The following is a 26,393-nucleotide window of genomic DNA, read 5'->3' on the forward strand; positions in this document are numbered from 1 at the left end:
TTGATGTTTTTAGGATTTTGATACTGTTTTACGATCTGTTTCATGCTTCATGTTCCATTTCTGCACTTCGCTTTTTATGCGGGTTTTATATTTTATCGTCAGGTGGAGTTGGTTCTTACTAGAAGCTTGAGGAAAAAGCAGGGTGGGTCCTGAAAATGGACACCCCAGGAGCCAAAGACCCTAAGCGTAAAGAGGTTACCCTATGTTTACTAATTTACACCTACCTGCAGTCTGTTTGGATGAAGGGGAAACTTAGATATCTGATGAAATGAATAAATAGGCCTGGAAGTCGTGAGGGGGCTTTCAACAGCGCAAATTTGGAGGCGATCGTAGCCCGTGTCATGCTAAACACGTGCCTGCTGCAAAAACCAGCAGGCACACACTAAATTCCCCCTTCCCTGTATAGGGAACCTGTTGGTTTTCTGCTGTTGCAGGACTACAATTCCCATCATCCTTGACCACTGACTGTGCTGGCTGGGACTGATGGGAGTTGGAGTTCAGCCACATCGGAAGACCCACCAATTTCCACTTCCTCTTGACCAACCCGGTTCCTTGCCTCCCTATGAAGCAAAGCCTGGGAGCTGACCAGAGTGCTGAATCCTTAGCCCAGGGTGGGGGAAGCTGGGCTTTCCAGACTACAGTTCCCATCATCCATCAACACCCGGGGGGCCACAGGCTAACCAGGCCTAACCCAGGCCAACCAAAGCACCACAGGTGGAATCCACAAACATATTTAAAAATGCTGTGAAAATTCATGTTTTTTTAAAAAAAAGTTTTGAAAAATACATTGAATTTGCCATAGCTCACTGTCGCCATCTGGTGTCACATTTGTATATTGCACTTTAGAACACACTTATTTGCAGCTGTATAGCTGAGTCCACAGTGATACTTTTGGCACTGACCTTTCGCTGGGAGGAAGTACACGAGCACAGCAACCGAGGAAATGAGCACGCAAGGGATGATGATGTTGATGATGTAGAAGAGTGGCTTCCTCTGGATGATGAGGAAGAAGATGATCTGCTGGTACCCTATGTCATCTGGCGTGAAGTGCTGGGCGTTCACAACCTTCTTGGCTGGCCGGTGCTTGATTGCCCATTCCCCGTTCTCTGTCGGGAGAAGGCAGCGTCATGTGGGTAGGAGCAAATATACACACAAATATCGGTCACATTAACTATGGAGCTTCTGAGACCAGCAGCTCAGAGCTCTCCCCCTCCCACTTTTCTGCAATTCCCTATTTTTGACATCACCATGAATTCTCGCATCCCAACCTTTTAAAACAAACACATGCGCACTAAGTTTCTAGCCCTGTTCCCTCCTTCAACAATACGGAAATAACATTAAATGATATTAATTCTGGGTCATAGCAGCACCCAAAATTCTTGCTTTGCAAAACTGGAGTGGCTATTCTGCAGAATATTCTCCAGCAGAGATAGTCTCCAACAGGAGATCTCAAAAGCCTATCTAATAATTCTTTGATGAGAAATGTTGCCTTCGCCCAACTAATAACGCACCTGAAAATAAAGCATCGCTCATTGCCTCCAGACCACCTTGAGCTCCCCATCTTCCAAACATTTGTGGGCAGTAGTGCCTGTTTCACTAAGGCCCCTCCAACCTCAGTTTGCCCCAGACACACCCACTTTGCCCAGCAGCTTCTCCCTTCTCCACAGTCTCAGTGTTGCCCTTGCGGAAATCAAGAGATGAGGAGGGGACAAAACTTGTCTAAATTGCTCTGACTGTCCTTAGCTCTGGCGCCCCCTACTGTTGACCTCCCTGCCAACTGCCCCACTATTCCCAGTGGGCACCAGCTGCTGCTGTTTTGGGGGTCCCCAAGTTTGGTCCTGGCGGCCACCTCGATCTGAAGCCAGGCTGCCACATTGAGACGAGGAACGGAGCCTGGGTGAAGGGAGCTGCTGGCGATGAACGAGCTGATGGGGAAACGAGTGCAAACAATAAAGGTGCAGAGGGAAATCTCTTTCCTACATGGTGTGTGTGTGTGAGAGAGAGAGAGAGAGAGAGACAGAGAGAGAGACAGAGAGACAGAGAGACAGAGAGACAGAACTGATACAACAGAGCCCATGAGAAAAGTGCCCAGGATCTGAGTGAGGATTTAGAGCCCTGTGTGAACGATATATCCACCATAGCAAGACTCATCCGATCATCTGGGCCAGGATGCCTGGAGCTGCCAGCTTACTGCCTGGCACCGCAGAGGAACTTCTGCCAGAAGCTGGAATCTGATGGAGAGAGAGCTGATTCTGCCATGTGTTTGGTCCCCAAGGCCTCCAGTGGCCCGGCTGCCATACAAAAGCCCACATTTCTCTCTCTCTCTCTCTCTCTCTCTCTCTCTCTCTCTCTCTCTCTCTCTCTCTCTTTCTCTCTCTTTCTCTCTCTCTGGGCTGCAACACGAAGCCAAGCGTGACACGCTATTAAGCTGGTGTTTTCTTGTTTATTCCCCCTGCCGTCTGCGGGAGAGATAGATTTTTAACCGTGCAAAATAACTGGCTTGTCCCCCATCATGAAAAAACAAGAAAGCCTCTCGCTTCCAAAGAGGAACTTTTCCACCTCCGAGATGCTATTAAAACATGATGGAGAATGGCAGCGGCAGCTGCTGGCGACGGCTGCATTCCTGGATCAATTGGCTGAAATGTAACTGTTAGTTATAGGAGTGGCTGGGAGGGAAGGAGAGGAGCCAGCAGAACAAAGGACGGGGGGGGGGGGAGGGATGACAAATGCCAAACATTCTCCTGCAGTGATTCTTATTAATAACCCACAGAAGCAGGCTGGGGGGGGGCACATGGCCAGAGAGCAAAGTGAGGCAAACCTTGGAAGCCATTAAGAGGTGGATGCAAACAGGTGACAGGTGCAAAGCCGAAGAGGGACCCCAAGTGCAGCTCCCCAAGCCCTCGGGACTCTCCCCACCCCCTTCCTTAGCCACACCTCCTCCTCAGCCCTGCCTCACACCCACCCCAAGGATTTGTGCCTGGCTAGAATGTGCCCTTGAGTTCTGATAATGTCTCTGGCCAGTCTGGATGGAGGAAGGAGAGGGATGTGTGAGTTTGTGTAGGAACTACCCTACTCTAGAAAGGGGAAATTTGCATGCATTGCTCCACCCACCTTTTGCCAGTGGCCTCATTCACCACTGGATTGTGGCCCCTGGAATGTTACCCATTCCAGCTGGGAAAAGGGGGGCCATGGTATTATCTTTCCAATGTCTCGATACCAGTCTTTTAGCAGAAATAAGGGCATGAAGAGTCCACTTACGTTAGGGTTGCCATATTTCTAAAAGTGGGGACCTGGGCACAAAAGTTGTTGACCTTTTAAGGAAATTTGCCCACTTCTGACATGGGTTGACACTCTTTCTTTTTCCTTTCTCCTCCTGTGAAGAGGCTGCATCTTAATGTTTTAATCTTGTTTTTAAAATTGTATTTTAATCAACTTGTTTTTATTACCAGTTGTTAGCCGCTGGGGAGGGTGGGGTATAAATAATAATAATTATTATTATTATTATTATTATTATTATTATTATTATTATTATTATGGTTTTTAGACGTTTTTAGTGATTTTGGAAATTCCGTGTGGACACTATTTCAAACCCGGACATAGGGCAGCCCTAATTTATGTTGACCCGCAGTCAAACCCCATATGGTTGGTATGTGGCTTAGAATAATATTATCCTATGGCAATTTTAAAATATCCCCCAAAGCAGTATTTATACATCTTAATACTTTCCTCCAGAAATTTGCAAGCGTTGGATACTGCATAAGCATGTTTCAAAGAAGCATTTCCTTATTATGTGCAGCATGTTGTTGTAGATCATCCCTTTCTGTGCAGGTGTAGTAGAGTCCAATGAATTCTAAATATTACTGTTTGTTGTATAATGCATAATTCATAATCTAACGACACATTAGCTACCAAAGTTAAAAACATTGTCCTACTGACTGGGTGCAGTGGCGTAGCGTGGGGGGTGCAGGGGGGGCCGGCCGCACCGGGCGCAACATCTGGGGGTTAGGGTTAGGGGGCGCAAATCCATGGGTTAGGGGGCGCAAATTACTTGCCTTGCCCCGGGTGCTGACAACCCACGCTACGCCACTGACTGGGTGAGATACGAACCTCCAGTTCTTTATTCCATCTGTTTCTCATGTTTGGTATGTCAAATTGATTATACGAAATGCCCTCACTTACACCTCATGGACAGAGCTTAGATGGCCCTCAGGTTCTCTTCCAATTCTACACTTCCATGATTCTATGGTTTATAGTTAAACAGTTTCCCTGCTAAATCGTTTTGCCCACTCAGAACAACTTGACCGCCTTGCCCCCGCCAGGGCCAGGGAGCATCTAAATCATGGCTAGGCAAACTAAGGCCCGGGGGCCAGATCCGGCCCAATCGCCTTCTAAATCCGGCCTGCGGATGGTCCAGGAATCAGTGTGTTTTTACATGAGTAGAATGTGTGCTTTTATTTAAAATGCATCTCTGGGTTATTTTGGGGGCGTAGGAATTTGTTCAATTTTTCTTATATGAAATATAGTCCTGTCCCCCACAAGGTCTGAGGGGCAGTGGACCGGCCCCCTGCTGAAAAAGTTTGCTGACCGCTGGTCTAAATGATGCTTCGCCTTTGTGGTATCTGTGCCAAAAATGCTTTTGTTTTCCAAATCCTCCAAATGCCCTCATGACTCTAGGCAGCCCTGTCATTTCCTAAAGAGTGGTGCCAGGTGGAAGGAGAGAGAGAGAGAGAGAGAGAGAGAGAGAGAGAGAGAGATTTATCCCTTGAACATTTTCTAACATTAGAAATCAGGGGAGTTTGCCAGCAAAGCTGACAGGCAGTAGGATCAGGACCAGAAAAAAAAGATGTGCTTCCTCTTTATTTAACTCGTGGAATTCACTGCAGGTACGAATGGTTGCTTAAAAAGGTAAAGGTAAAGGTACCCCTGCCCGTACGGGCCAGTCTTGACAGACTCTGGGTTTGTGCGCCCATCTCACTTAAGAGGCCAGGGGCCAGCGCTGTCCGGAGACACTTCCGGGTCACGTGGCCAGCGTGACATCGCTGCTCTGGCGAGCCAGAGCCGCACACGGAAACGCCGTTTACCTTCCCGCTGGTAAGCGGTCCCTATTTATCTACTTGCACCCGGAGGTGCTTTCGAACTGCTAGGTTGGCAGGCGCTGGGACCGAGCAGCAGGAGCGCACCCCGCCGCAGGGATTCGAACCGCCGACCTTTCGATCGGCAAGTCCTAGGCGCTGAGGCTTTAACCCACAGCGCCACCTGCGTCCCCCGAATTTAACTCGTGGAATTCTCTGCAGGTACGAATGGTTGCTTAGAAAGCCTTAAAAAATAACTTGACACTGAGGATATATCTATCAGTTACTATTAAATGGAGCCTCCATGTTAAGGAGCAATTTAACTGTAAATATCAAATGATGGGAACAAACAACAGGGGAAGGGTGTCAATTTTCCTTTGAGAGTTTGCAAGTTTCGCAGAGGCATGGAACTCACTGCTGCAGGAAATTGGAGGCTGAATTAACCAACGCAATGCAACAAGACAAGTCTTACTTTTTTGATGTTCTTATAAGGATTTGGACAGTATCATTACCTCCCTGCACCCGTTGTCCCCCTCGGCTTGCATGCAGGTGGGGTTACCTGTGAAAGCTTCGGGGTCAATAAAGATCCATTCTATTGTCTGCTCATCTTCGACGGTCAACAGCAGGTTGATTTCACGGGCATTGTAGGTCTGTGACCTTAAACATAAAATCACCCAGTAAGGCCAAATCAAGTAAGGTTTTTTTCTGCTGCTCCAGAGGGTAGGAGCTGAACCAATTACAAAAAAGGAGATTCCCACTAAACACTTGGAGGAACCTTCTGATGGTAAGAGCTGTTCAACAGTGGAATGGATTCCTTTGGAAAGTGGGGGACTCTAGAAGTTGGATTGCCATTGGTCAAGGATTCTTTAGCCACGATTCTTTTTTTTTTTATAAAATTTTTATTGGATTTTCACATTTTATAAACACAGACACACACAAACAAAAACAACACATATAAGGTTTCATGTCCTTACTTTCCTAACCCCAGTTCTTGACCTCCCCCCACCCCCCCTTCATACATCCTAATTTAATTAAATTAACTCAGCAAGCTCATATCTCTCATCCTTTACATATTGTTGTTATATAAGTATATTTAAAAAAATAATAATACTTGATTCATATTACTTGGCCAAATTTTACTTATCCAATTTTCATATAAATATTAAGTCCTTTTCTAAGGTCGACCCAAATTTTATCTTAAAAATAGGTCATAATAATCAAACACAAAAATCATGAAAATTTTAAAATTCTGTTCTTCCCTCCCCCCCGCCCCGGTTTCTGTCCCTTCCCAAATGAATGTCCACAAAAACAGTTTTTAGCCTGGATTCCTCACATCTGAGGCCTTCAAGTCTCTGTCAGTCTCTCTCTGCCGATTTTGTTGGTAGCCCTCTTTGTTGGTCATCGGGTCTCGAAGGAGTTCTAGCTCAGTCTCATCAGATTTTCTTCCATCCAAAATACTTGGTAACAGCTGCTGCGAAAGGTCAACTGATCTTCCATACTCAAAGAGGAAGCCCCAATCATATTTCTTGTTTCTTTTAAATTCAAGTATTCCAAGTGTTCCGGGGGCTTCCTCCCTTCTCTCTCGCATCTTTCGCAGATTTGTAATCCAAAAGTCTTCTTCTTTATGTTCTAACAGTGTAGGCTTCTGGTTGGTACTCTCCATCTGTACATGCTCCACTCCTTGTTCCCTCTCCTCCTGTTCCAAAGTTATCTCTTCTAATTCAGCTGCAGATTTTTTTCCGGTCAAGTCCATTGTGCATTCAGCAGAGTCACTTATTTTAGAATTCAAGATTATAAGTTGTTTACTCATAGCCGTAGTCTGCTCCTGCAAAATTCCCACGAGAAAGAACATTCTTTCTATCTCTGCCTGTAATTTTCCATCTGCAGCCATTGTAGTGTTTCAATGTTTCCCCTAGGGGGATTCTGGTTACCTAATAGTCCTTTCCCAACAGTCCGTTACTTTGTTATTTCACTACTTTGTTCCCAACCTCTTTAATTCAAATGTAACAAATTTAGTCCAGAGAAGTGTTAAATAATAAGATTTTTAACTTTCACTGCCCGTTTGACAGCTCCTTTGACAGCTGTCAAACTCCTGTTCCTTTTTCTCCAGCTCACATACAGGACACTCCCGGGTCTGAGAGGGGGGGTTTAAACAAAAGCTTCTAAAATTCCACTCTTACTCTCCAGCACGAATCTTCTTCTGTCAAACTCATGAAAATATTATCTTTTAAAAAACACCGAAAAGAAAAAACTCTCCACCTTAGTTCTCCGATCCTTGCTTTAAATCTTCTGTAAGCAGGGGGGTGCGGACTTCCCTTTAGCACATCCCCCGATCGTGCCGAATTCAAAAGTAAAAATTTTAAAGTCCAAATTCCATTCTACTCACGGGTTAATTAAAGTCCGAATTTCAGGGAAGAAAGTCAGCGGTCTCCGGCCATGGCTTGCGGCTACGCTCCACGGCAGTAGCGGTCCACTCACAGCACCACGCCGCTCCCCGTACCCTCTCCGCAGCCTTTAAAAAGGCTCTTCGTGGATCGGGGGGGCGCTTAAGGTGCCCGCCGAGTCACCAAGTCCGCAGGCTTCAGCGCCTGCGGTTTCTGAGGGTCCCCGTCGCCGTCGCGGTAGAACCCTTCTCCAGCGGAGCCGATTCCCTCCGGAGCTCGGAGGGAATCCGCCATTAACCAGATCGCGCTAACCCGGAAGTCCCTTTAGCCACGATTCTTGCCTGAGAATGCCTGCCAGGCCTTCTATGACACCAGCGCAATTCAGCCAATCACTTCCAGAGGCCTCTAGACCAGAGCAGAATCCCTTACTGCGCTACAATATACAGATAACCAAGGTTCATCAGATCCGAGTCCTAGGTAACCATGGTTCACATCTGGTGGGGTTGTTGGAAGGTCAGACCTTATCAGCATATTGTGATTTCAGCTGTAAATGAAATAGTTGGACTGAGGTAGACCAATGATCCCTCTTTATGCCTTTTGAGCAATGGGAATGATCAAAGGATACAGAAGAATATCCACACTCAAGTGTTGGATATTTTCAGCTCTAGCAAGGAGGACTTAGAAGGATGGCCGTAAACTGAAAAAGGAAGAATTAGTTAGTGCTTTATGGGAGCAGGTGGCAATTGTTAAATTGATATTATTCATGTTAAAGAAATATGAAAATTTTAGAGAAATGTTAGACTGTTGTGTGAGATATAAAAAGGGAACTTTAGATATCAGGTTACATGCTAATATAAGTAAATGTATGAACGGATAAAATGATTATTTAAAATACCTGTTTATCCTCTCATTATCATGTATATTGTTTCGGTGTATGTTTTATAATGCATATAGGTATTTTCTAAAGTAATTTGAGTGTATAGGGCTGCATACTTTGAATTTATGCAACTGTTTAGAAGTGGGGAGCTAACAATCAAATGGCAGATACATTTCGTTAAATAAGTAAATACAAGCAAATATATGTTAGCATATGAAAAATTAATTTTAAAAATATGATATAAATGCAGAAAGAAAATGTGCCCACAGTTAGAAATGAATATATATTAGTCCCCTTCAGGCATTAAAATTTCCAACATAAGTAGCATTTTCTTTTTTGGGGGGGGGGTGTAGGAACATGAATGAGCAAGATAAGTCTGCCTTCATCTACTGCCTTCCTCTCCACCCTCACTGAGACACCCCCCTCCACCCTCTAAATCAGTGTTTCCCAACCTTGGGCCTCCAGCTGTTTTTTGGACTACAACTCCCATCATCCCTAGCTAGCAAGACCAGTGGTCAGGGATGATGGGAATTGTAGTTCAAAAACAGCTGGCGGCCCAAGGTTGGGAAACACTGCTCTAAATCACGCAGGGAACTGCCACGGGTGCAGGAGGCTCCAACTAGTACTCACTGGAACACCATGGAGCAGTTTTGCCAGTCGAAGGGGAAGAAAGTGACCACAATGGGGCAGACGCTGCGGTAGATGGCCGGGGGGAGCCAGGAGATACTGCCATCAGGGGACACCAGGACGTTGACGTACAGCGCGACCTCAAACACCCCATCGATGCTGAGGGGAACAAGGGGAGGAATAATGATATAATAATAATAATTTATTATTTATACCCCGCCCATCTGGCTGGGCTTCCCCAGCCACTCTGGGCGGCTTCCAAAAAAATATATTAAAATACTGTAATAATTCATCAAACATTAAAAGCTCCCCTAAACAGGGCTGCCTACAGATGTCTTCTAAAAGTCTGGTAGTTGTTGTTCTCTTTGACATCTGTTGGGAGGGCGTTCTACAGGGAGGGTACCACCACTGAGAAGGGCCTCTGCTTGTTTTCCTGTAACCACTTCTTGTAGGGAGTGAACCACCAGAAGGCCCTCAGAGCTGGACCACAGTGTCTGGACTGAACGATGGGGGTGGAGACGCTCCTTCAGGTATACTGGGCCAAGGCTGTTTAGGGCTTTAAAGGTCAGCACCAACACTTTGAATTGTGCTCGGAAACGTACTGAGAGCCAATGTAGGTCTTTCAAGACTGGTGTTATATGGTCTCAGCGGCTGCTCCCAGTCACCAGTCTAGCTGCCGTGTTCTGGATTAGTTGTAGTTTCCGGGTCACCTTCAAAGGTAGCCCCACGTAGAGCACATTGCAGTAGTCCAAGCGGGAGATAACCAGAGCATGCACCACTCTGGCAAGGCAGTCCGCAGGCAGATAGGGTCTCAGCCTGGTTACCAGATGGAGCTGGTAAACAGCTGCCCTGGACACGGATTTGACCTTTGCCTCCATGGACAGCTGTGAGTCCAAAATGACTCCCAGGCTGTACACCTGGTCCTTCAGGGGCACAGTCACCCCATTCAGGACCAGGGAATCCTCCACACCTGCCCGCCTCCTGTCTCCCAAAAACAGTACTTCTGTCTTGTCAGGAGTCAACCTTCAATCTGTTAGCCGCCATCCATCCTCCAACCGCTTCCAGGAAGAGGTCAGGAGAGCCAGGATCCCTTCCCCTCCCTCTTGCAGCAGAGCTCTCCCGCTGTTTGGGACCCAAAGGCTGCAGTGAAGGTTGGTCACTCTTGAGAGGAATGCTTAGCAGATGTGGGCCTGGACAACACAAGCACATTCAGGCAGGCAGGCAGGCAGGCACACATAGAAGACTCTCCTCTCCTGCCCCAGCACTGCTATGGAGCAAGGAAACACTCCCCCCCCCCTGCTCTGCACCTGCGCTGAGATAGGAGGAGATGCTCCTCTTGTACTCTAGCCTTGCTAAAGAGTGAGAAAACAGTGTTTTCATCTTCTCCATACCAGCGCTGAGATAGGAGATGTTCATCTTCGGCCCCAGTGCTGCTGTGGGGAGGCAACTCGGTATGTTATTTCCTTCCCTATCCCAGCGCTGGTCTCAGAGGAGAGCAGCCTCACCTCCTAGCTAAGAGCTGCCACAGAGTGGGAAAATAGGGGGGTGGGGAGCCCTTTCTTATCTTGGAAAAGGGCCTCTTCTACCCTCTGCTATGGGGCCTTGTGATTCCTTTCTTTTCCCTGACTTTCTAAAACTATCTAAGACCCTTCTGGCAGTCTATAGTCAAATGAATGGGGTTGTCTCTGATCTCAGCACTAAGTGCCACAGCGCTAAGATCAGAGATAAGATTATCTCCAGTCACTGTTGTGCGGTGCTTAGTGCCAAGATCAGTGTACTTAGATCAGATGTGACAGCTCTCGGCACCTAATGCCATATGGCATCTGCCTGGTAACAGACAGGTGGGCATAGTTTGCCCCAAAAGCCCTTGTGGGCCAAATCCAGATGTTTCTGGGACCTAAAATACACTCAAGGGCTGGAGGTTCCCCACCAATTTTATTAAAAGGATCTTCTATGAGGAAGGACATTGCTAGCTCATATAATGCAATCTTAAATGCTGCTTGTAAGCTCTGTTTTAATTGTTCTTCCAGCTAATTAGTTCATGAGGGAGGGCTCAGTCGGTAGAGCCTGACACTCTTAATCTCAGGTTTGTGGGTTCAAGCCCCATGTTCGGCAAAAGATTCATGCATTGATAGTGGTTGGACTAGATGATCACTGTGGTCACTTCCAACTTTTCAATTTTACGATTCTTTGAATTAGAGAAAGAAACTGCCTCCTTCTGGGTGAAGGCTACTCTTTCCCCCCAAAACTCAACAATTTCTCTGGGAACTAATTTGTGGAAAGAGCCCAGGAGGACCCCACCAAGATCAAGTAAGCTACCTGGCTACAAGGAGACATGCTAGGTCACATCTCCTATCTACAGAAGGGGAATCCCGTTCACCTGCAGCCAGCTGGCAGATGAGCTGGAGGAGGAAGAGGAGGAGGAGGAAGAGGAGGAGGTGGAAGAGAACAACCCTTTAGGATACTGACTTGTTCTCCAGGACAATGTCTGGCAGCCACACCTTGGTGGAGGGGATTCGTAAACACTTGATGTTGTCGTAATCAGCCGCATCCCACTGCAGGCGGTAATCGTGCCATTTCTGCCAACAAAGAAATCAGTTAATCACACTGGCCGGCCTGGTGGATATTTCGCAATGGAACATGCTACTGTCTTGAGGCTGACTTCCTTCCTGGTAAATTTGAATCCAGGGTAAATTTCAACTAGAGGCACAAGTAGAGTTCCCAGACCCAGAATCCAGGATGCTAGGAAAATCATCAGTATCCCTGGATTTGTCTCCCACCCCCACCCCCCCCAAAAATTAAGTTACTAGCTCTTAAGACTTCCAGGGTAGGAAAGGCGGAGTTAAAGGGTCCATAATTTGCAACACATAAAAGATAACAGGTGAAGCTTGGGCTGCTTCTCTTACCAGTTCTACCCAAACGTTGGTTGTGAGAGCCTCGTCCCTCTCATTCTGGAAAAAGAGAGGAGACAGAGTTAGAATGTAAGAGGAACCCTGTGGCTGGATCAGGTCCATCTAGTGCAGGATCCTGTTCTCACAGTGGCCAGCCAGATGCCTGTGTCAAACCCACAAGCCTGATCTGAGCACAAGAGCCCTCTCTCCCTTTTAAAGTCATCTAGGTCGTGGCTTGTAGCCTTATCCTCCATGAAACCTCCTTTGAAAACCATCTAAGGCAGTGTTTCCCAAACTTGGGTCTCCAGCTGTTTTTGGACTACAGTTCCCATCATCCCTGACCGCTGGCCCTGCTAGCTAGGGACGATGGGCGTTGTAGTCCAAAAACAGCTGGAGACCCAAGTTAGGGAAACACTGATCTAAGGTCTTATCCACACTTACCTTTTGCCCTGCTCTTTCCAGGCACAGGTCCATGCTTAAAAGTTCCATGATTGAGCACACTTGTTTTTTTGCTCCAGGAAAACCCGCTCTTTAATGCTAAATCAGAGCAAATGTTAATTCAGTTTTTCTGTCAATTGCCATTTGCTCCAACTGAGCTTCAAAGAGCAGGTTTCCACAGAGAAAGCTCTGGAGGGGAGGGGAATGATGCTCATACACAGAACTTTAAAGAGTGGGCCGTGCCTGGAAAGAGCAGAGAAAAGGTGAGTGTTGCTGCTGCTGCTGCTGCTGCTGCTCTTATTATGGTTACAGTAGCACCTCGGCTTTACATAAGCCTCTGGTTACATAAACTTCACATTACAAAAGTGGCAAACTCGGAAGTATCGGACCGGGTTTTGCCGCATGCACATGCACAGAAGCGGTCTACCTCCCCGTGCGCATATGCAGAACAATGATCCTCGGGTTGTGGAAACCTCAGGACCCGGCCGGACCTTCAGAACAGAGCCCATTCGCAACTGAAGGTACCACTGTATTATATTTTTACCCCTGCCCATCTAATTGGGTTGCTGCAGCCACTCTGGGTGGCTTTCAACAGATATATAGTGGTACCTCTGGTTATGTACTTAATTCGTTCCGGGGGTCCGTTCTTAACCTGAAACTGTTCTTACCCTGAAGCACCACTTTAGCTAATGGGGCCTCCCGCTGCTGCCACACCCCCTCCGTGCGATTTCTGTTCTCATCTTGAAGCAAAGTTCTTAACCCGAGGTACTATTTCTGGGTTGGCGGAGTTTGTAACCTGAAGCGTATGTAACCTGAAGCGTATGTAAGCCAAGTTACCACTGTACAAACAGCATAAAACAAAAAACTTCCTGATACAGGGCTGCCTTCAGATGTCTTCTAAAAGTTGTGTAGTTCTTTATCTCCTTGATATCCACAGGGAGGGCGTTCCACTAGGCCGGCGCCACTACCAAGAAGGCCCTGTGCCTGGTTCCTTGTAACCTCACTTCTCGTAATGAGGGAACCGTCAGAAGGCCCTCGGAGTTGGACCTCAGTGTCCAGGTTTAACGATGGAGGTGGAGACGCCCTCACAGTTGGACAGCTGTAACATTGATCCAGTCTTGCTACAACTTACCCTGAACTTTTATAACCTACACCTTTTGACAGCAAACAGGGGGCTGTAGAGGCAGTCTCTGTCATCTTTGCATCCTGGCCTTTAGTGAGACTACTTCAGTGGAAATAAGCAGCAAGAGGTGGCTTCAAACCACCCTGTGACCGTTCGGATGAAGGGCAGTATGTAAGTTTAATAAAATAAAATAAAATAAATAAATAAGGGTGCCAGTTGGCTTGTACCCATGACGACATCCCCAAGGCACCGCCACTTTTGCGACTGTTTATAAACGTTTCCCTCCTTTCATTTTTGAAAACAAGGCTAAGGTTGAATGTACGAGCCGATAAATGTACATTGGGTGCTTTGAGCAATAAAAATGATGGAGAACATACTTAAAGCTAAAAGGAGAGGCAAGACTGGAGGCTGATGCTACATTCAGCTTGATATAATGTGTGTTTGCTGTGCAAGTCAGGAAGCCAGGCTCACATCATGTGTGAAGAGCCTGCTGTGATTTTTTAAATGATATATCTGTCTTGAGCCTTAAATTTCCACCTGCTATTGGAGCTTGCTGCAGATGCATTCGTGCTTCCTTTAGGAACTAGATCATGCAGCCTTGCTAGTGAGCAACAGAATTCTGAAATGTATATTTTAGGTATGAGATGTGAAGAACGTAAGAAATGCCAAAATTCCTCATCTACCTCTTGCTTTCCATTCTACATGACAGTCGTAGGGCCCTCTGCAGTGCCCCCAAGAATCAGTCACATGCCCTAAATAGCCATCAATATCCCTCTCCTCCATGAATTTAATCTTTTAAAGCCATCACTGTGTCCTGTGGAAAGGAGTTCCATAGTTTAACTATATGTTGCATGGGGGAGAGGAAATAAAGCCTTTATTCCTTCCTTCCTTCCTTCCTTCCTCACCAGTGTGATGAGATTGGTGAGGGTTAGCTTGACCGAAACGTCAACAATGTCCCTCTCGTCCTTGGCTGGGCGGAACGTGCGGTCATAGTTGGCCATCAGGTCATTGAGAAGCTTCTCCTCCTGGTTTCGGCTCAGGACCACTGGAGAAAGACAATGAAGAAGCAACTCTTTGTTATGTATGGAGAGCCAAAGGTGCCTTGGAAAGCCACTTCTGCTCTTCGGAGGAGGTGGAGTTGAGGGCTTCACGGCCCCCGCACGACTGGGGGGATTCCCGGCCGTGTCACCTCCTGGCCAGCCAATCAGCTGGCTCTGGGGGTGTGGCCTGCCTTATTTAAAGCAGGAGTGGCCGGGGATCTCCCTCTTTGCTGCTTACCAGCTCTTTCTGCTTTCCCCGCCCTATAAGGTTTTCGTTCTTTGACCTTGCTATGGACCTTGGTTGGTCGCCATTGAGGGGCCTGGTAGGAATTTTTCCACTTGGCAAATTGGCACCAGCCACTTGGTTTCCGCCTACCTCGTAGCAAATCGTCACATCTTTCTTGGTATTGGCGGTTAAGCATTGGTATTGTTCTGTAGTTGGAAGAGGGGAGGAAGCGCCATCACCTGCCCCACATATTGAAGGGTAGTCCGATAAAGGATCCTGGGGGGCGTGGCCCTGTCCGAAGCCTATGGAGGTGAGGGCCTAAGGCACGCCCCCTATCAGTGACCCCGGGGGAGTTCCTAGTTGATGTGCACCAGCAGGACTCCCCCTACTGGTGGTTAAGCCTTCCCGGACTTCTAGCGGACGGGCTGAAGTCGGATATAGTCAGTTAGGACCAATGCCTAAGCCAATACCGCTCATCACCTGTAACCAATAAAAGTTGTGGCCTTATTTAGCCCATTAACCTTAATAATTGTGTCATTATTTCCACCGGGGGGGCGGGAACTTGCCACGCAAAAGGAGGGTTTCGAGGAAGCATTTGAAGGGAAGGAGGTGGCGTCACACAGGTGTTTGGGAAAGTGACTCCAGACAGGGGGAGCAGAAAGCAAGAAAATGGGGGGGGGGTCCTTGCAAGGGGGGCAGGAGGCCTGAGGATGGCGGAGCTTGAGGACAAAGACCCCGGGCAGAGATGAGTCAGGATATGAGAGCAGAGAAATAAGGGGGACAAGGGCCCTGAAGAGAAGGAGAAGGATCCTGTGCTGGATTTTGGTGTGGACAGAAAGCCAGGTTAAGGAGGGGCGTCAGAGTAATGAGAGGAGTGAATGACAGCTAAATGATGGGTAGCTGTGAGGGGAACCAGGTGGGACAATGGGAGACTTGAGAGCAGAAGGTTATAGTGGTCAAGGCAAGAGAAGACCAGGTGTGGACCAGAGAGTTGACAAAGGGTGCAGGGCTGGCAGTGTGGCACACCCAGTTCTGTCCTCCAACATCTCATGGCTGTTCCCCAACATCAGGCATCTACTGAATGTGGCGGCTGCCTCACTCGACCCAACGGTAGGGCCGGCTCTGAGAGTTCTGGGAATGAAATGTGTGCTGAGTGAGGAAAATCACTTTCTTTGGTTTCTGCAGCACTTACTGCTGTTCAATCTCATCAGGAAACGTCTGAGGAGGAACAGACAAATCTGAAATTTCTGGTTTCTCTCAGTTTCTCATTTTTCTAATTTCAGTTCTCCACATTTCTTCATCAGCATTCTTTTTTTTAAAAAACAACAACCCCAAACCAGCATTTTAATGTAAATTCCTCCTAATGTACACACTTCTGCATGTGATGTTACCTAATTCTTGCATTGCAGGGATTGGATGGTCCTTGGTACCCCTTTCAACTCTACAATTCAGTTCATTTTTTTTTTGCAAATAATTTTCCATCATATAATGCAATTTTGGATGGCGATATATGTATTGCCAAGCACACTTTACCCTGTTTAGTGCATGCTTTTTTGCTTTACTTTGCTTGACTGGCGAATTTTGCTTGACTTTGCTTGACTGCCAAATTGCATTGCAAAATTTGGAGAAGTGTGGATTCTGAAAGATGCCCGTGTTTCAGTTTGCATCTTCTTTCAGAAACTGCGGGTTAGATGAGTTCACCTTTAATTTCAAAGCGAATTGAATTTCTAGAGACAGGCAGACATCTCCCTTTTTACTTTCGCCACACCAAGCATATCTGCATACACCTTTATCACGTTCCACCTTTATCATCCCCCGCCTCCCTAAGCGAAAAACCACCCCCTGCACAAATCCCAACTTACTCCCCTCCCTGGGCAGAAATGGGAATTTAATGAGGCAGGTGGAATGCATTCCATAAATAATAATGGATTAATATTAAAGCTCCCTCAGCTCCGCCTGCCATCTATCCCTGTCTAGTCTAGTCCACAGATGGTTACCTTGCTAACTATTTTTTAATCCTGTACATTATCAAATTATTAGCCCACGATAACTGCCCAATAAAATCTAAAAGGGAAGTGTGTGGGAGAAGTGCTGGCAAATTGCCTTCATTAGGGTAATTGCAGCTGCCTACTGAGGAGTTGATAGAGCCAAGCAGGGTCGAGAGGCTGAGTGGGCGGCTCCAAGGGGAGACTGAACTTTGGAAAACTCTTAATGTGACTGTCGGCTGGCACCTGCCACCCCCGTGCTTGCTAATGGACATGGCCAGCAGCTGCTCTCCCTCAAGCAGGACGTTCCATCCACAATGACTTTGAGGGAGGAAGGCAAACTTCACAACCTTTCCTCATAGGGGACTTGCTCCTACCTAGGATATTTTAGGGCCTGTCTATGCAGTTTAATAGGGACGCAGGTGGCGCTGTGGGTTAAAGCCTCAGCGCCTAGGGCTTGCCGATCGAAAGGTCGGCGGTTCGAATCCCTGAGGCGGGGTGCGCTCCCGCTGCTCGGTCCCTGCGCCTGCCAACCTAGCAGTTCGAAAGCACCTCCGGGTGCAAGTAGATAAATAGGGACCGCTTACCAGCGGGAAGGTAAACGGCGTTTCCGTGTGCGGCTCTGGCTCGCCAGAGCAGCGATGTCACGCTGGCCACGTGACCCGGAAGTGTCTCCGGACAGCGCTGGCCCCTGGCCTCTTAAGTGAGATGGGCGCACAACCCCAGAGTCTGTCAAGACTGGCCCGTACGGGCAGGGGTACCTTTACCTTTACCTTTATGCAGTTTAATAGTCATTCCCTTGCCATAATCGGATGGTCCTGGACTCAGGAAGGGAGAAGACAGACCTCCCTTTTATCAGGGTCTTGCAAGGGGAAATCCCAACTTTGGGACTTCAAAGCACCTCGCACCTCGTTCCATTGTGATGTCAGGTGGCTGATCGATAGGAAGCCCAAGTTTGGCCCAGTTAAGTCATCCCTCCTGAGATTTCCAGCTGCTGGAAACAATGGTGTTCTCTGGCTCCTTGCTCCCGAGTCTGGTCTTGCTGCCTTGCTCTGCTGTTCCTTGCCCAGCCTCCCTGGGATCTTGACCTCAGACTCGTGCCTGACTTTGTCTCTGGATCCTGCTTGGGCTTAGGCTGGTTCTCTGTTTGGATTGTGTTGCCTCTGCAACCCAGCCCTCGTAGGTGAGCACTTTCGTGGCAGGGCACCCCTGGAGCATGGCATTGCTTGGGGTTGGTCTAGATGACCCACGGGTAAAGGGACCCCTGACCATTAGGTCCAGTTGCGGACAACTTTGGGGTTGCAGTGCTCATCTCGCTTTACTGGCCGAGGGAGCCGGCGTACAGCTTCCCGGTCATGTGGCCAGCATGACTAAGCTGCTTCTGGCGAACTAGAGCAGCGCACGGAAACACCATTTACCTTCCCACCGGAGCGGTACCTATTTATCTACTTGCACTGTGTGCTTTCAAACTGCTAGGTTGGCAGGAGCTGGGACCGAGCAACGGGAGCTCACTCCGTCGCGGGGATTCAAACCTCCGACCTTCTGATCGGCAAGTCTTAGGCTTGTGGTAGGAGCAGCTTAAAACTGAAAGGGACAAAGGTGTTGTAAATGCTCCTTAGGTGTCACTTACCTGTTTTCCAGTTTCATATCTATCATCTATCTATCTACCTATATCTATCATCTATCTATCTCTCATCTATCTATCTATCTATCTATCTATCTATCTATCTATCTATCTATCATCATCTATCTATCTATATCTATCTATCTATCATCTATCTATCTATCTATCTATCTATCTATCTATCTATCTATCTATCATCTTATCTACCTCTCTTTTAAATCAGAACCAGTGAAGGCGGTAAAGGTCCTGTGTGAGTGTCTGGAAGCGGTTGGAGGATGGATGGCGGCTAACAGATTGAGGTTGAATCCTGACAAGACAGAAGTACTGTTTTTGGGGGACAGGAGGCGGGCAGGTGTGGAGGATTCCCTGGTCCTGAATGGGGTAACTGTGCCCCTGAAGGACCAGGTGCGCAGCCTGGGAGTCGTTTTGGACTCACAGCTGTCCATGGAGGCACAGGTCAAATCTGTATCCAGGGCAGCTGTTTACCAGCTCCATCTGGTACGTAGGCTGAGACCCTATCTGCCTGCAGACTGTCTCGCCAGAGTGGTACATGCTCTGGTTATCTCCCGCTTGGACTACTGCAATGCGCTCTACGTGGGGCTACCTTTGAAGGTGACCCGGAAACTACAACTAATCCAGAATGCGGCAGCTAGACTGGTGACTGGGAGCGGCCGCCGAGACCATATAACATCGGTCTTGAAAGACCTACATTGGCTCCCAGTACGTTTCCGAGCACAATTCAAAGTGTTGGTGCTGACCTTTAAAGCCCTAAATGGCCTCGGTCCAGTATATCTGAAGGAGCGTCTCCTCCCCCATCATTCTGCCCGGACACTGAGCTCCAGCTCCGAGGGCCTTCTGGCGGTTCCCTCACTGCCAGAAGCCAAGTTACAGGCAACCAAGCAAAGGGCCTTCTCGGTGGTGGCGCCCGCCCTGTGGAATGCCCTCCCATCGGATGTCAAGGCGATGGACAACTACCTGACATTCAGAAAACATCTGAAGGCAGCCCTGTTCAGGGAAGTTTTTAATATGTGACATTTTAGTGTATTTTACATCTCTGTTGGAAGCCGCCCAGAGTGGCTGGGGAAACCCAGCCAGATGGGCGGGGTACAAATAATAAATTATTATTATTATTATTATTATTATTATTATTATTATTATTATTATTATCATCATCTCGAATCCATGAAATTTTGTGCCTAGTTCCCCCCAACTGCATTGTGTCCATGACAAATCCCTCTGATGTCCCCTTTGTTTTACCCCACAGAAGGAGGCTACAGAGGCGAGGGCGGGGTCTGCCCATCCCTTGCTTGCTCATTAGGCAATAGCTCAGGGGCAGAGAATCCGCTTTGCATTAAGACGGTCCCCGGGTCAGCCCCCACCTGCACTTCCAGGTTTTGCTGGGGCCGTTCCCTGCCTGAGACCATGGAGACCCACTGCCCAGCTGTGTAGACCATTCCCAACCATCTGATTCCCCACAAGAGTTTCCTACTTTCGCATTTCATCTCAGTTCCAAGCAATTCCTCCCCTTTCCCGCTCCCAAGGAAAAGCTTCCGAGTTCCGTTTTAGCGCATCAGCATGAGCCCAGGAGTTCCACCTGGACCGAGCCTCCTTACCTGTGAGGAAGGTGAAGGCGAGGACCAGGCTAGGCCAACCCATGCTGGTGGCGCAGATCGGTCTTCCTTACTAACCCCAAGCAGCAGTGTGTGTGTGGGAGGGTCTGGAGGACTATTTTGAGCTGAAACCCACCTCTCCCATCCTCCTCCTCCCCCCTATCCCCACACCCTCCTTTTCAGCCACTTGGCAGACCAGCTGTCCCACGAGTGCTTGCATTGTCAGCTGTTTCCTTGATGGTGATGGATGACTGCCTTTGGAAAAACAGAGTGGAGAAGGTGAGGCGGGGTGGGGGCTGGGGGGCTGGCTGTCCCTGCCAACCCCCTTGGGCATGCAAGCTGAACTGAGCCATTGACAGCAGTCATATCTTCCCAGTGGAGCTGGGGGAGAACTGCAGCAAGGAGACAGTGCCAGGAACATGTCTGTGCCCAGGGCATTGTGTGATCAGGGAAGCGGCCAGGGCCCCTATTTATAGGAACAAAGAGGACGACCAGCCTCCGGCAGCAGAATTTCCGAGAAATTTCTGCCCACTTGAGATGGGCTTCATACCAAAAGATTGCAGTGAACAGAGGCTTGCCTATAAAGTAGAGGTGGGATGAGAAAAGGTTTTTTTCTCCATAGATGATCGAAGAGAAGGACTTATATCTTGCGTGATAGGAACTCCTCAGATTAGGTGAGGACACCTTCCACCCCGTCTATTCTACCTGAGTATAAGGATGGAGGGAAAATTCAATTTTGTTTGCATTTTAATGAGAAATTACCGGACACAGGTGGCGCTGTGGGTTAAACCACAGAGTGAGCTCCCATTGCTCAGTCCCTGCTCCTGCCACCTAGCAGTTCGAAAGCACGTCAAAGTGCAAGTAGATAAATAGGTACCACTCCGGCGGGAAGGTAAACGGCGTTTCCATGCACTGCTCTGGTTCGCCAGAACTGGCTTAGTCATGCTGGCCACATGACTCAGAAGCTGTACGCCAGCTCCCTCGGCCAATAAAGCGAGATGAGCGCCACAACCCCAGAGTCATCCCTAGTGGTCAGGGGTCCCTTTACCTTTACCTTTACCTGATTCACACTTCTTGAAACACAAGCTATCCTTTGGAATTCACACCTCTGAATTTTTGCAGAACGGTTCTCCAACCAAACAGTAGGTTGACAGGTGCATATACGAGGGAGAGATTTGCATAAAATGCATAGTAAGGTTTTTAAGGACATTCTTTATGACCCCTTATCTGATGAGATCCTTGGAGCAATAGAGACGCTTGAAAAGAGTCAAAATGACAGCAGGAAAAATCCCTTTATTTTGTCATGACAAAAAAATGGTACACACACGCGTTGTCCGATGTCTGCCCCCGAATTCTGAGCGAGCCAGCTTTTTATACATTTCTTGTAAACCGAAAGTTATGGCAACTTCCTATGTCCTTACATGGGCTTACCCCCCCTTTCCTTCCTGCACCAGCCTCTCTACGCCATGAACCTCGACACGTGCTCACATGTAAAACATGTGAATTATACTAGTATCATTAAGATGGGGCTTTGTCTTCTGCGTTACCCTCCTCCCTTTCAACTCACCTCCTTGTCTTCAGTCCCCCCCCCCCGCCCGTCCCCCCGTCTGGGGCCAAAATAACACCCATTCAACCTTGCTCTTATCTTTTACCCGCCTAAGCCAGACATTCCAAAGAGAGGCCCATTTGCACTGTAACATTTAAGCAACAGAAAAAACCCTGTCCTTCTGGCTGGTGTAGAAACCTCCCCCCTTTGGGATAATATAGAACAATATTGTGATATGCCCCTTCAGTACAAAAGGAGTTGCACCAGGGGAAATTGCTGCAGAAATGTAGAGGACTGAATTCGGGACTGGAAAGGGGACAGATGGACGGAATAAGGGAACTGAAATTGACAGATTCACCCATCCTTATCTGAGTGCCATATTCTGCCAACAGGAGACACCGAGAAATGTGCTTGCCAGTTGTTTCGGTGTTTATCATTATTTACCGTATTTTTTGCTCTATAAGACTCACTTTTTCCCTCCTAAAATGTAAGGGGGAATGTGTGTGCGTCTTATGGAGCGAATGCAGGCTGCGCAGCCATCACAGAAGCCAGAACAGCAAGAGGGATTGCTGCTTTCACTGCACAGCGATCCCTCTTGCTGTTCTGGCTTCTGAGATTCAGAATATTTTTTTTCTTGTTTTCCTCCTCCAAAAATTAGGTGCGTCTTGTGGTCTGGTGCGTCTTATAGAGCGAAAAATACGGTAATTTCTGGGGAAAGCGGAGAGTAGAATTCAAACTTGCCTGGCATGTACTTGCTCAAGGTCTTTGTCTTAGAAGCTTGACAAAAATACCACCCAGCCTAGGATTTTATTTTTTTTACTCCGGGGGGCGGGGGGCGGGGAGGAGGTCCCTGGAGGCTCCGCTAGGTCTCCTATAAACAGTACAGTCCTTCTTCCACCCTCCCGGCAACTTCAGATTTTGCCAGCAGCAGCCCCCCTGCCTGTTTTATATGCTTTTATAATGCCTTTTTATTGGCTTTAGGCTTTATTATTCTTTAAAGGTGCTTTAAAAAGAAAGAAAAAGAAAGGAAGCATTGTATGCCTCTCAGGAAAAAAAATAATTAAGCAGTTTATAAATGCTTTTAAATAAATAAATTTTGTGTTTTAAATTCATTCTTTATTCGATTTTAGAAAAATGAGTTTATTACAGTACCACTTACATATCCATATAAAGAGACTTCTCTGAATCTCGTGACTTCCCCCATACCTTCCATGTGTCCTAATGTAAACATTTCCAACTACAAATTATTTTCTAATCTATCTTTTGTATTCATCCATATTATCCATAATACCTGTTACAAGTGATATTAAAACCCTGCTAATGTTTAAATTTCTTCTCTATAAGTTTTATAATTGAGTTCAGTATCAGGAGTATATATGATAATAATTATATTAATCTTCTTGTATCTTATAGTGTGGTGGTTTGTTTGATTTTTCTGTTATTTGTTTGTTTGATTGTATGTTTGTTTACTTGTATGTACGTCTGTTTTTTCATAAATGTATTTATTTTAAATTAATAAAGATATATTTTTTAAAAAAATTTTAAAACCCTGCTAATGTTTTCATCTGCTTACAGTGGTCTCCTAAATAAATTATTTTAAAATTCCATTCCTTTTAAAAGTTTTTGTCCTCTTGGTTCCTGAGCTTCCCATTCAGCTTTGCCATTTCGCTGTAGTCCATCAGCTTAGTTTGCTGTTCCTCTCTGGTAGGGACACTTTCTTTTTTCCAATTAAATAAATAAATTTGTATCATTTCCATTGAGAAGCTGAGGGGATCAGTGCGTGCAAACACAATACGCCCCCCCCCCCGACTGAGCCAGTGATGGTGTCACCGAAGGCAGCAGGAATCCTCCTCAGCTTGATGCCTTCACGCCTGCCCTTTGATCCCAGTCACTCCCAACAAGATCCTGGCCCACCCTCAGGCCACAGCTGTTGGTGGTCCACATTCCCGGAACCTCAGCTGCTTCCTGTGAAATGGGATCTGTGCCCCAGAGAAAGGCACTTCCTCCGAGGCCATGTCTCCTTTGCCCACCGCAGCCTGACCCCCTAACCTCCTTTCTCCACACAACAGCCGGCAGCAGACGCGACAGGGCCTGGGGGTTAAAAATAAGCCCCCAGATATGACTTGGCTCAGTCCAGAGGTTGCTTCAGGAGGCCACTTCTGTTGCTTTGTGGCAACTTTGAGACCCATTTTGGATGAAGATTCGGGGCGCACAGCACAGAGTGAATTCAGGCTGTGATTTATTCTAGCCTAAGTATTTTTGTCATGAATGTTCATTTCAAGGTGGATGAGGGCAGGTGTAAATCTAATCAACTTTTAATGTGCTTTGAGCAATCACCATCGTGCTTAACTGCTGCTGGAGAGTAGGAATCTCTCTTCCAACTCTCTCCCTCCAACAGTGTTGGGCCTTTTGTATGGCTATTTTTAATGCAATGCTTCCAAATGCACAAACCTCCATTTTGCCCATTGTGAAATACGATCATCCCTGTCTGAATCTTCTGCCGGATTTGAAAATGCTTTTATATGTGGTAGTTTTGATTGTCTTATATGGAATTGTTTTAAATGCTTTTAAATATGCAATCGCAGCTGTCAGGGACTCAGGAGCAGAAGCACAGGGAAGAGGGGAGATGGAGAGCGAAGGGGAAGAATCTGAGGGCAGCGTAGGAGAAGATGACAGTGGCCCGAGAGATTCCATGAGCCTCTCCAGCGAATCGGAAGATTCACAGAAGGGGGCGCTGGTGGCCAGGGCAAGGGGGGTCCCAAGGGGGACACTCCAGAAGCAAGGGACCAGCGGGGACTCCCAGAGCAGCAGTTGGAGATCAGGACCAGCTTCCCCACCTGAGCATAGGGGGGGGGGGAAGAGTCCCAGGTATCGGGGGTAGCGTCTCACCCAGCAGGGAGAGAAGAGGAGTCAGGGCTGACCACGCCTCCATCAGAGAGTCAGGCAACGGAGGGGAGGTCAGGTCCGGCTAGCACCCTGGAAGAGGGAAGCAGTGACAGAAGCAGTGCAACGGTCAGGAGGAAGGTCACTGGGTTGGCGCGAGAGCCAAGTTCAAAAGTACAGGCGCGCGGGGCAGCAGAGAACGAGGATTGGGAGCCGGGTCCTAAAGCCCGCAGGAGGCAGGGGGAGGAGTCAGGGGACTCAGCGTTAGAAGAGTCCAGAAAGGGGAATGCCCCAGCGGACAGGAGGACCCAGAGGAGAAGAGAGCAGAGGAAGAGGTGGAGCAGGGCGAGAATCTTAAACTGGTGTCAGGGGGGAGGAGATTCAGACGGAACTTCGGCGGTCTAAGGTTTAAGACGTAGAGCTGCGCGCTACGGCTTTGGAATGGAAACTGAACTTCAATAAAGACTTTTGTATATAACAACGACCTGGCGTTGGTCCTTTGTGAGCTGGGACCTTGGGCAGCTCTGACAGCAGCCATCATTGCTTTTAAATATGCAATTGTAATTATTGTTAAATCACTTTGAGATATGTTATTTAAATGAATAAATAACTGGCTGCGGAGGTTTGGTAGTGTTTTTCTTTTTGTTTGCTACAGTCAAATGGTGTCTAAATTTTGTTAAATGAAGCCTGTAAGCAGTATTTGCTGTTGTGCGTATCCGGGGAAATATTTTTTAATTAAAAGGTGCATATGCAGAAATACCTGCACACCAGGATGGGAAAAGATACCGTAGGGCGATGTTCTCCCTTCCCTGTCAGATGCAGGATGCTTCAGAATACCAGTTGCTGCGGATCATAAGTGAGAAGAGTGTTTTTGCCCCCAGCTCCTGTTTGCAGACTTCACATAGGTTTCTCTGACTGCTCAGGTAAGGACAAAAACCACATATACATTCCATCAAGCCCTCCCCCTGATATGGATGGCAAGTGGTGTAACAGGAACAATATTACCTTAAAACCCCCAGCAGGAATGTGTGGAAGCTCACTTGCCAAATGCGCACACAGAATAAATATCAGATTTGAATGACCCATTTGCAAAATGAGCTTCATGTCTGGAAGAGGGATGGGGGATAAATTCAGTTCAGTTTGCATTCTAATGTGGACCTACCTAATTTGCTCCTCCTGATACAATACACAAACTGAAACACAGCCATCCTTTAAGCTTTGTACTTCTCTAAATTTTGCAATGTAGCATTCCGACCAATAATGTGCACAGGAATTGGTATAACAGAGGAAAGCATGCATTAAAAAGGCATATATTTGTGAAAATAACATTAAAAATGCAGTTTATTGCTGGAAACGTCTTGGAAAATGTCTATATTAGTCAAAACTGCATACAAAACTGAGTATATGTTGGATAAATGCACACTAAACTCTGAAAATTTTTCACAAGGACTCTTTTTAAAAAAGCAAACTGATATGTGGGGAACTGAATCTAAGATTGGAAAAAAGAGAAACTGACATGTTCAGATTTGTCCATCCCTAATCTGGAAACACTTTTACTCCCAGGTAAGTGTGTATTGGACTGCAGGATGTTGAAAAACTGCATCAGGAAGTAGTGTTGGTGAAGGCACAGGCATTGCCCAATAGGAGCTTTGCATGGCTGGCTTTTCCATAGTTCAAACTAAACCACATTTCTTTAAAAAGAGAGGGGTGGTCATATAGCACCTGCTTTTCATGCAGAAGGCCCCAGATTCAATCCTTGGCATCCCAACGCAGGACTGAGAATGCCCCCTCCCCTGAAGAGCTTCTGCCAGTCAGTGTAGACAATATTAGGCTAGATGGACCAAGGGTATCTGACTTGACATAAGGCAGCTTATAATATTTCTCTGTCACGTGCAAGAATTTACCAGTGATGGAAAGGGATACATTTTTTGTGTGTGGAACGTAGTGAGGGTGGTTTTCCTCACCCAGAGACACGTTGCTTAAGAAAAGTTACATCAACCTTTTCCCCCTTGCTATCCAGGACTCTTCTGCCTGAACATGTTCTCCCTGTAGTTTCGGAGCCAGAGC

At 47.2% G+C, this 26,393-nt stretch overlaps 1 protein-coding gene across 2 annotated transcripts in view; it reads right to left on the minus strand.

Annotated features, from left to right (window-relative positions):
- CHRNG (cholinergic receptor nicotinic gamma subunit) overlaps positions 1 to 20,033 on the minus strand; it is a 40,520-nt gene extending 20,487 nt beyond the window's left edge. Inside the window, exons 1-8 of one of the 2 annotated variants that reach the window (XM_079978033.1) lie at positions 19,901 to 19,997; positions 15,846 to 15,896; positions 14,318 to 14,457; positions 11,867 to 11,911; positions 11,430 to 11,539; positions 8,964 to 9,119; positions 5,632 to 5,729; positions 903 to 1,106 (exon numbers count right to left, since the gene is read on the minus strand). In XM_079978033.1, coding sequence (XP_079834159.1) covers positions 903 to 1,106; positions 5,632 to 5,729; positions 8,964 to 9,119; positions 11,430 to 11,539; positions 11,867 to 11,911; positions 14,318 to 14,457; position 15,846 — 754 coding nt within the window. In that variant the 5' untranslated portion in view covers positions 15,847 to 15,896; positions 19,901 to 19,997. Of the gene's footprint in view, positions 1 to 902; positions 1,107 to 5,631; positions 5,730 to 8,963; positions 9,120 to 11,429; positions 11,540 to 11,866; positions 11,912 to 14,317; positions 14,458 to 15,845; positions 15,897 to 19,900 lie in introns of both variants that reach the window. The other variant, XM_079978032.1, reaches the window with a different exon arrangement.
- Positions 20,034 to 26,393: the final 6,360 nt, after the last annotated feature.

Source organism: Podarcis cretensis (genome assembly GCF_951804945.1).
Source record: "Podarcis cretensis genome assembly, chromosome: 5".
Classification (NCBI taxonomy): domain Eukaryota; kingdom Metazoa; phylum Chordata; class Lepidosauria; order Squamata; family Lacertidae; genus Podarcis; species Podarcis cretensis.